Below are 11,363 nucleotides of genomic sequence, written 5' to 3' on the forward strand. Positions count from 1 at the left end.
TGTTGGGTCCAATCTTTCCACCAGTCCTGAATCTGTCCGTATTATCTAGCCCCTTTCTCCAACTTACTCAGCTCTCTCATGGCCTAGGTAAGAAAACAGAGACTGAGAATGGGCAAGTCATTTGTTTAAGATCCTGGTGGTAGTAAGTGGCACAGCCAGGATGCAAACCCAGTTTTTGGGCCAAGTTTTAGTCTCTTTCCATTTTTTTTTTTTACTATGCCCTTGTTGAATCATACCATGCAAATGGCCACCTAGTTTATTTAGAGCAGAAGTTCTTTTTGCGTGTCATGGGTCCCTTTGTCAAGCTGGTAAAGCTTATGGACCTCTTCCCAGAATAAAATACACAGGATTGATTACACAGGAAACCCAATTATACTGAAATAAAGATGTATTTTTCCCCATCCGAGTCAATGGCCCCCTTTGAAATCTATCCATGAACTGCTTATAGATCTGTGGGCCCCAGATTAAGAACCCTTGCCTTAAAGAGTAAAGTCAACCCTGGCTATACCCAAGGCTTCCCTGTTGAATTAATTAGTGAAATAACTAATTAATTATTGCTGAAGCCCTTCCACTGCTCTGTACTTGCCCTCTTCTCTCCTTTAGGCTACACCTAACAAATTGTATAGTATTCTCTTTAGTTCACCAAATGTTTCCCAGGTACCCACTGTGTGCAGAGCATTGTGGGAACAGAAAGATACTTAAAGCATGGGCCTTGTCCTCAATAACTTTATAACCTATTTGAGGCAATAAGATGAACTCACCTATGAGGCAGCTAGATAGTATAATGGAGAGAGTGTTGGACTTGGAATCATGAACACCTGAATTCAAATCCAACTGTAGATACTTACTAGCTGTGTGACCCTGGGAAGTCACTTAACCTCAGCCAGCCTCAGTCTCAGCGTTGGTGTACATCAGTAAGGTCTAAAATCCCTGGAGAAGTTTCTGTAACTCACAGCCCAAGAATTCTTGAGTTTGCAGCAATTATTGAAATGTGCCTAGAGACATGTCTTTGGACCCAGGACAGGCAGATACACAATTGATTCAACTCCCTATTATTAACACAATAAACAACCCCACACCGAGGAGATTTCCAGCAAAGATCTGGAAATTAAAATTCCAATGCTGATGGCAAAAATATAATTTACAGTCCAAATATGTATTCAATTACAGTTACCCAGAGAGAGGGAAAACAAGAGAAAGCCAAGCAAAAAAATTTGGAGATTTATGACCAATTGTTGCCCACTTAATCTGGCCTAATTACCCACAGTATTATCACCTAATAGGGTGATTGTTTGAAAGCCTCCGATTTCTGGGACCACATTAGTACATTTAAATGTGTGTTATTGCTCTGCCCTCCCACTGATGCTGTAAACAAGGTCTCTACTCTTAAATTTGTTCTTCTGCCTGGGAATGAAAGGGACCTCCAAGCCTGACTGGATCAGTTCCTGGTCTCTTGGGCATCTCCTTTGTCTTTCAATGGAGAAAACAAATAGCATGTATTGGAAAGACACTTGGCCTGGAGTCAGAAGACCTCGATTTGAATCTCAGCTAATTAGACATTAAATAAAAGGTAGGTTTTATTTAGAGAGACTGGCCTAATGGAGCTGGACTCAACCAAGACTCAGGCGCAAATTCTGCCTTAGACACTAGCATGAGACTCTGGCAAATTACTTAAATACTTTGTGCCTCAAGTTCCTCATTTGTAAAGAGAGGGGAGTTGGTTGGACTTAATGGGGTTGAAGGCCCCTTTAAAGTATAATAATCCTAATTAACTTGATAAAAAAAAAAAACACCTTCTACAACAAGGAGAATTTTTCTCCCTTTTGCCAAAAGCATTAATTCAAGCTCCCCTCTAGTGGGAGCCACTTTCCCTTTGGGCCCACGTAATCCACATGACACCACGTACCAGTGACAGCCTACCTCCATGTTGTTCTGCAGTTCTTTCTGACAACGCTCTTCCTTCAACGTTGGGCCTGCACAGACGCTCAGCCTATATGTTTTTTTCAAGATTCAGGTGGAGCTGGAAATCTGTTTCCTTTCTCATCATCTCCCATGATGGCTCAACCTCCTCCCTATAATTGCCTCCCCCACCTACCAGTCTACATTTAGACATTTTTTCAGTCCTGTCTGACTCTTGGTGACCCCATTTGGGGTTTTGTTGGCAGAGATACTGGAGTGGTTTGCCATTTCCTTCTCCCGCTCATTTGACAGATGAGGAAACTGAGGCAAACAGGGTTAAATGATTTGCCCAGGGTCTCACAGCTAGCAAGTGTCTGGGGCTGGATTTGAATTCAGATCTTCCTGACTCCAGGCTCAGTGATCTATCCAATGCATCACCTAACTTTCCTATCACCTAAGAATGGGAAACCAATTAATAGGCAGGAAGAAGTATTATGTTTGGGGTATATGTAGTGGGGGGAAATGTTTGCCATCTAAACAGATGGTAGGAGTGACAACATAGGGTGTTGTGTAGGGTGCCCAGATGCTGAAATCGGTTATTTTGTAAAAGCCCAATTATGCTGTAACTTCCAGATCCACAAAACCTAGAAGCACTTAATGGATTTTTCGTTTTTTCATCTTTCACACAGATATATTTATTGTGCTATAAATAGCATGGAAAGAAAGATCTCTGTGAATAGAACTTTCTGCTAAATGCATGCAAGGCAATACACATGTTGGAATAGGCAGGGCAAAATCCTGGTAACTGGGAAAGCACAGAGGGAGAATTTGTTTTAAATGGTTTCCTACAAGGGATTTTTTAGTTGCTTCCTACAAGGGATAGGGATTGGACCTGTAGCTTCACTGGGTACTCCTGGGTCAGAGTACTCCCTCCAACAATGCAGGTCAGCATCTTCTCTACAATTTATAGTCCTTAAAGAGTTGTCTATGGCACTAAGAAGTTAGGGAACTTGAACTCAGGTCTTTCTGGTTCCATGACCAAGAGCTTACAACAGATAGAAAGGCTTATAAAAATGAATCTCTCTCTCTCTCTCTCTCTCTTATTCTTTCTCCATCCCTCTCCCTCTCTTTCCCTCCTCCTTTTTCTTCTTTTTATCTCCCTCTATAAATTACTTTTATATCCTTTGACTCAATTTTAAACCTTTCTAACAATTAAAACAGCCTCAAAGTGCAATGAGCTGCCTTGGGAAGTGTTTCTCTTCACTGGACTATAGAATCCTAAAATTAGTGTTAGAAGAGCCCCCAGATGATATGTGGTTCATCCTCTTCAGTTTATGGAGGAGAAAATGAGACCCAGAGAGATCAAGTGATTTGCCTATGGTTAAGTGGTAAAGCAACAGAGCCACAATTTGAACTCAGATCTTCAACTCCAGATCTGACCATCTTTCCACTCTACCATATCTTCAAGTGGAGCCTGGATAACCACTTATCAGAGATAATGTAGAAGTTTCCTGTTCAGGCTGCCCTGGACTACCTCTACCATCCCTTATGATTCTGATATTTATGTGAATATCCCTCATAACCATCTCCCTGCCACTCACATCATCCAGCTTCTTATCATTTCTTTCTTTCTTTCATCAATTTCTTCCACACTCTTAATTCAATTTCTTATCATCTCTTGCTGGGATTATTGCAATAGGCTTCTATTTTGTTCCCCATTTCAGTGTTCTCTCTCTTCTAATCAATTTTCCACAGAGCTGCCAAATTGATATTCCTGAAGCACAGATCTAACCATGTCACTACCCTGCTCCAAAGGCAGGGAGGTCTGCTTATGCAAATATCCTAAGTTGAGAAACAGAACATTTATTTCAGGAAAGCTAGCAGTCTGACTTCTCTGAAAAGTAGAATGGATAAAGAGGGATAATAGGAAATAAAGCTAGAAAGGGAGTTTGGAGTCAGACTATGGAAGATTTTAAATGTCAAACTAGTGAGTTTGTGTTTTATCTTAAAGGAAATAGGGAACCTTGTCAAACCTCAACCCTGACTTACTCCTACCATCCGCGTTGTTCATATGAACTCCATGATGCTGAATGCCACTCAAGAAAGTTGTACGATCCTTCTTGGCTCTACAACACATTCATGTCATCTAAAACAACTGAGTCCTGACTGCTGCAGAGCAATCTGATTATTCTTTCCTGATTAACTCTTTATCTTTCTTCCCTCAGTGGCTATTTCAAAGTATCTCTTCTCCCTTTAAGCCCTCTATATTATATATCAAAGTATCTCTTCTCCCTTTAAGCCCTCTATATTATATATCAAAGTATCTCTTCTCCCTTTAAGCCCTCTATGTCTTCCCATTCGTACTCATCAAAGGACCCACTTTCCTACTTCAAAACAAGAAGATAGAGACCATTCATTATAAATTACTTCTTCCCTATTCTCTAACTTCAGAACCCTTCTGCATCACTTCCCACTTTCTATTCCTTTGCTTCCATCTCAGAGAGAGAAATAGACTTTCTCCTGCCAAATCTTACTCTTCCACTTGTGTGGCTGATCACATCTCCCTTCCACATTGGAGCTTTGGAATCATTATGACGCCCTTCCCAACCCCCCACATCAGCAATCTTTTCTAATCTATTGATTCCTGGCCAGTTGCCTACAAACAACCCGCTCCCCATACTTACAGAATCTGAACTTGACCCTGCTATCCCCTGTAGCTGTCTTACTAGGTCTGTCCTCCTTTTCTTAATGTTTTGCCTCCACTCCCTCCCCTTCTATTCACTTCTCTGCCCCTGGCAAGCTGACTTCTTACTCCCTCCCTTCACTGGATCCCCACCTCCTCCACAGTCATCAGTCACTGTAGTTGCTAATGCCATGGTCTTTTCTCAGTCCCCATTCATCTTGACTCTTTCTGAAGATTATTGACCTTGGGGACCTTCCTCTACTGCACATTTCTCCCTACTTGGCCTTTGTGGCTCTGCTCTCTTGTTTCTCCTCCTGTCCAACTGACTAAGACTTTTCATTGTCCTTTGCTGAATCATCATCATCCATCTTCTGCCCCAACCATAGCTGCCCTCCAACATTGTGTTCTGGATGCTCTTATCTCTTTGCACTTTTTCAATTATCTCAACAGTGTCTTGGGGTTCAATTATCATTATTCTGAGGCATCTTTGACTGTTCATTCTCACTCATTCCTAATATTCAGAATATTGGTTTGTGAATGCTTTTACTCTGGGTGTGGTGGTCTCTTGGCATGTCTGGATTTCCCACCTTTTTGGCCTGGGTCACTGAATCATTCTTCTGGGTGGAAAAATAAAAAAAGTATGAGTTTTAGAAAAATATCTTATGGCCAAAGGTCTTTGTCTCGGTAGAGGGACAGTTAGCTGGGGAGGTATAGAATTAAGAAAGGTAAGGGAGGGATAAGTGTAACAACAGCCACAGATTCACTGCCTAAAAATTTTAGACATAGTTTACAGCTGCTGTACTCTGTCAAGTCTTCATTCTTGAATGAGTTTGATTGTATTTAAAGGCCTGTTAATTATTTAAGGAGGAAGGTGAGGATTGTAGGGTACAGGGATAGAAAGCATAAGAAGTATATTTTTTTAATCCATGCCCTTGTCTCACCCCAGGGCTGAACTCAGGGGAAGATCTAGCTTCTAGAGGGTTCTCCTTGAGTGTAGCAAGATAGCTTGGTCTAAGTGGGGCAATCCATAACAATAAGTTCCATTAGAAAGGCGTTAAAAACAAGGGATGAGTTATCTTTGGGTAGCAAGCAAGCAGGTAGGGACCAGAGAGAAGCAGAATGGGGCTATACAAGGTATAAAGGTCCATTATCACACACATTGTCACAAACAGAAAGAGATTGAAAGCAGGAAGTGTAGCCCAAATCCAGAAGAGCAAGTTGGGTCAAGTGCTGGGTTGCAAAGGACAAAGCAAGCAGGCTGGGTCTATAGTCAGGCAGAAATCCAAGAAAGCAGGTTTGAGCCAGGCTGGAGGAACAATTTCCCATTTGACTCATTCACTCATTTGACTCATGCAGTGACTATTTCTACAGTCTTTTGAGCCCTAATGTTCTTAGTTAACCTTACTCTCCTGCCCCTTATTTTGTTTTGTTCTTTTGTTTTCGACTTTCTATTTTATTATAATACTAATAAATATTAACAAATAAGAGCTTTTCAACATAGAAGAAAGGGTACTATGAATTTCTGTTATGTAGTGCCCCCAACTACATACAATTGGTTGCTTTTTTAATAATCCAGGTGTAACATGGTAGTTCCAAAACTGTGCTGCTTGTCTGTGGCCTCTTCTGAAATTCCTTCTGTTCTCTCCCTTGAGCTTTTTGAACAAGAGATTCAGCTGGGAGCAGCCTGTGGGAAAAGCTGTGTTTGAGCAGTGGCAGATGCCCATTTTGTGAATTGATACAATAAAGACTGATCCCCTTGCCCTTAAAATGGGTGTTACTATACATGAATTAAAATCACAAACATATACACACATGAACCTGCATTTATGAAACTGATCCCTAATTGGGCACTTTATTCTGTTATCATCTCTTGGGATTGGATGACGACCCTTCATTTGAGCCTGATCAAATATCCTTAGATATGGTGTGCACCCTCACCCTGCCAGCTCCTTCTAGGTCACATGTCTCATAATCTCCAAAGAGAAATGACACTTCCCTATTGTGCTACTCATTGTGTTTTAACAGGTGTCCTGAAAAGTTCTGTGAAAATGACTTTTTGCAAAGGGAATCATTTTAGATTCAACAAGAGAACTACGGTTCATTCTAGTTCTAAATTCTGTGGTTCACACTGAAAAAACATTTTAGTGAATCCTTTGCAAAGTAAACTCTTTGGAAATATTGATAACTTCTAATCTATATCTTATTTGTAAATCTAGATTTCCTCCTATCAAATTTTCTTTAGATGGGGCCAGGCTTTCACTAAAATCTTAGAAGTGAAAGCAATAGAGGGAAGGACTCAGTGGTCAAACCTTTTCTGGGCCTTATGGTCTGGTCCCCGTGGAGCAACCTTGAGTCCATGAACTCATACTATTATTCTCCTACTCTAAAATCTCCAGGAGCAACCTGTAGCTTCCAGGACAAAATATAGACATGTCCAAAATAGAACCTATTCCCAAAGCCATCTCTCCTTCAAACTTCTCCTTCTCTTTTGAGGAGACAACCACCAGTTTGGAAGCCTTGGAGTCATACCTGATTCTTCCTTTTCCTTCACCTCATTGATATCTCCTCAGTTGCCAAGTCTTGTCAATCATACCTTCACAACATCTGTTGATTTCTACCCCTGTCTCCACTTATGGCCTCTGCCCTAGTTCAGAGTCCCATCATCTTTTACTTGGACCATTATGTTAACCTGCTAATTGACCTCCCTGCCTCCACCTTCTTTGCTCTCCAGTCTATTCTCCATAGTTTCTAAATAGATCTGACCATGTTATCTATCCCCCCATTCAAAAATCATTAGTAGCTTCCAATTGCCTTTAGCTTAAAATATACAACTCCTCAACCAAGAAATTAAAGCCTGACATGGTCTGAGTTTCACCACCCTTTTCCAGGCTAATTTCATATCACTCCCCTTTCCTTACTTCTTTTCCAGTTACATTGGCCAGGTGAATATTTCCTCCATACAGTATTCAATCTCCTGCCCCCATATCTTTCTCCAAATTATCCACCATATCTGGATTGCACTTTGTACTCATCTCCACTTTGTAGGATCCCTACCTTCCTTTAAAGCAGAGCTCAGTTGCCATCTTCTACATCAAAACTTCCCTGGTTCTTCTAGTTGAGCTCATTCTTGGTGCTAAAATGCTTTTCTCTTCCTCTTTATATACTTTGCACTTACCTGTGTACATACTATATTCCCCTTATATAGTATGTAAGCACCCTGAGAGTAAGAATTATTTCTATTTTCTGTCTTGGTATTCCTAGCATATAGTTCCTTGCCTTGCAAATAGTAAGTTCTTAATAATTATTGGTTAAATTGAATGTGATTGAAATCATTAACCATGGAGCTCTATTCCAGGCTTATTTTACACTGCTTTTCTTCATCAATTCTATATTGCAACCAAATTGTCCTACTAGCTGTTTTACCAGACTCCACATTCCAGTTCCCATCTCTTTGGTTTCAGTCTTTCTCATGCTTGAGGAGGAACATAGATTTTCTTTTCTCTTTTAATTTTTTTGGTGAAGTAATCAATGTTAAGTGACTTGCCCAGGGTCACACAACTAGTAAGTGTCAAATATCTGAGGTCAGATTTGAACTCAGGTCCTCCTGACTCCAGGGCCACTACAGCATCCACTGCCCTGAACATAGATTTCCATGAGATAATGAGTTATAAATCCAGAGTATTTGGCTGACTTACACTGGGAGTTCCCAAGGTGGGGGTTGAGGATGGGTCATTCCTTTGGACAGAGCCAGAAATAGTAAGTTTCAGCCACTTCTTATAACCCTTAGCTTGCTTCAAGGACCAAGGTAGGTTTCACCTGTTAATGGGAAGACTTCCTCAGTCTTTCTAGTTGTTAGTAATTTTCCCTTTCTCAAACTGTCTTGCTTTCACTTAACTGCATTCATGTTAGACTCTCCTAGTAGAATCAGTGCTACTTCAGGAGAAGTACTGGCTTCTGTTTTTGTGTCATCAGTACTTAACATTGCGCCTCACATATGGATTAGTGCTTTAAAAAAAAAAATCTAAGTTGAACTGGGTTGAAATGAACTGAACGAGGGAGCAAGTCTCAAACTGTTAATCCCTTAGAGGAGAACAGATTGCACTAGTTTTTATTTTTCCCTTTATTTCAGATCAGAAGAAAGACCAGTCAAAAAAAGAAAAGTACAGAGCTGCCATTTCCAGAAGAAAAAACTCAAACTGATGGAATCAATGTTAGAGGAGCAAAAGAAACTGAGTCGGGCAATGGAAGAAACCTGTCGGGAGGTACGGCGGATTCTTGACCAACAGAACATCATCCAGGTTCAGAGCCTCCAGCTTCAGGAGCGCATGATGAACCTGCTGGAAAAGATCATCTCCAAGTCCAATGTCTAGTTAGTAGTCTCACCAAATTCTACTGCCAACCCAATCCTATCACATGAAGCTCCTCTGCCCACCCCCACATTGTATTGCCTCTTCATAGGATTTGACAGACAGAACATCTTAGAAAAAAAAGGAAAAGAGAAACTTAAACCAGCACAAGAAATACAACTATGGTTGAGAAAGAGAAAATCGTATCACCATAGCCTGTGCCAGCCCTGCCCGCACTCTGGTGGCAGGCAAAGAAGGAGGTTGTATAAATCTGTGTCTCATCACCAGGTTCACCATGGATGATGAATTTTTCAACTATAGTTACTCTTGAAGATTATTCGATTAAGCTGTGGAGGAGACTCACACCATTGAAATCATAGATCATTGAAGTACTGAAGTGTAACATTCCACCTAAGGTTAATTGTCTTAATTATTTTTGTATTTTCAAAGGTCAAAGAACTTCTAGCTTGAGGGAACTGAATTTTTACTGTGCTATTTCTGGGTCATTATGAACCTAGAAGCTTGGGCAAATTTGTCATGGATCACACTGTTCTGACATGGGACCAGACATGAGGTCACCTTTAGGAATGGGGCATAAAGTTTCTTCCTGTTTTTGGCTCTGTCCAAAGGAGTGCCCCATCCTCAACCCCTATCTTAGGAGGTCCCAGTGTAGGTCAAACAATACACTTGGTTTGAAACTCACTGTCTGATGGGCCTTAATATTGATCATGAAAATCCATGTTCATGCCCAAACAAAGTAGCGTTAAAAAGTACCAACCTCACATATATATGTATGTGCACATATATACATATGTAGTAATTGTTAAAAAATACTTGAAGTTGCTTTTGATAATAAATGTATAATTTTTCATTATTAAATGGAATAATAGTTCACTTTGAAAAATAAGCAGTGACATCATCAATGAGGCTGTTCTGAAAATTCTTTTTAAAAATGTATATAAGTCAAAGGGGAAAAAATCCAATGTCATCTTCTGAAGGAGAAACAGCAGGCATCCCTCCAGTTATTGTCTTGTACATTGTTAAGAAAATAGCCTTTGACATATATAACTCATAAACAGAGATGAACTGAGCTACCTTCGTATGTGCTTTTGATCTGCCGCCGCAGAGACTAGGCACATCTGTTGCCTAAATAAGCATGATGATGACAAAGATAATAGCACCTGACACTGTAGTTCCACTCAAAGTGTTTTTGCTTCCGTCATCTCCTCGGATTCTCACAACAGTCCTTTGAGGGCACTATTTACATTTTCCTGATAATGAAACTGATGCCCAGAGAGGGGGGAATGTCTTACGCAGGTTGCCATAGCCACAACTAGAACTCTTTTCTCCTGATTCCTGGTACAATAGTATTTTCTTCATGCACATTTGATTGGGCTCAGAGAATATACCTCCATTCCAATCCTGTTTTGATATCTCATTGAGAGTGAAGTAACCCTGAGTTCTCAAAGGCTCTCTGTGTGGGGAACACTCTCTAGTAGTTCTACCAGCTAGGAAAGTCTTTGAGTATGGGAACAACGTCAGCAAAGTACACAGAGGTTCACCTCCAGAAGACTGATCACTGGGGGATAAATTCTTCTGGCTACGGCAACTCATAATGTTTATCTGTTAAGATGTGGAAGGAGCCCATACTGATGAACCTGGAGGTCTTTTGAAGTCCTAAAGGAGAGATATGGATTATTATCCAAAGGAAGATTGGATTTTAATTAGCAACCTTGCTCCTTCCCCCAATAACAACAAAATTCCTTATAAGAATTTGAAGAGATCTTGTGTTGCCCCACTGGATTATTAGCAGCAGAATCGTACCAGTTCAGTGATTTTCAATGATCTTAGGTTCCTTAAATTATAGAGCCCTCTCCCCCCAAAATAAATAAATAAACAAACAAATAAAAATTTTTTAAAAAATAGAGAAAGAGCCCTAAAGCAGAAAACTCTAGTAAAAGCCTATTCAGTGATTGGCATAATGAGAAAATAACTATAGTTGACATTTACAAAGTGCTTTAGATTTATCTCATTTGATCTGACTGTTTGGTCACCAGAGAAGAGCAGCTTTAAACATGTTTCCTTCACATAAGAGGCATTTTTAGCCTTTGTATTAGACATTTTGGTGCATATGGTTAGCTCACTGCATTACAGCAGTATTACTAATCATAAGACTACAAGTTGGGAGAGAGCTTTTGACTGTATTCCAAACTCTCACTCCACAGAGGAATGCTCTCTCTACCATCTAGCCTCTACTTGCATGTTCCATTACAGGGAATTCATTCTGTATGAAGGCTGTTCACTGCAAACAACACTTTTAAAAAGCTATTGATAGGAAAACAAAATAATTGCAGAGGTTGGATCCATTCTTTAGCTGGAATTAAAGTTCATTTTGGTTTTATTTTCTTCCACCAAGGACTTTTCAAGGCCAGACC

At 40.3% G+C, this 11,363-nt stretch overlaps 1 protein-coding gene across 1 annotated transcript in view; it reads left to right on the forward strand.

The window, feature by feature from the left end:
• The window catches only part of MSANTD1 (Myb/SANT DNA binding domain containing 1), a 66,904-nt gene extending 57,072 nt beyond the window's left edge, over positions 1-9,832 (forward strand). Inside the window, exon 4 of the mRNA XM_072620072.1 lies at positions 8,712-9,832. Coding sequence (XP_072476173.1) covers positions 8,712-8,952 — 241 coding nt within the window. The 3' untranslated portion in view covers positions 8,953-9,832. The remainder of the gene's footprint in view (positions 1-8,711) is intronic.
• The last annotated feature ends 1,531 nt before the right edge of the window (positions 9,833-11,363 follow it).

The sequence above is a fragment of the Notamacropus eugenii genome, chromosome 6 (genome assembly GCF_028372415.1).
Source record: "Notamacropus eugenii isolate mMacEug1 chromosome 6, mMacEug1.pri_v2, whole genome shotgun sequence".
NCBI classification, from domain to species: Eukaryota; Metazoa; Chordata; class Mammalia; order Diprotodontia; family Macropodidae; genus Notamacropus; species Notamacropus eugenii.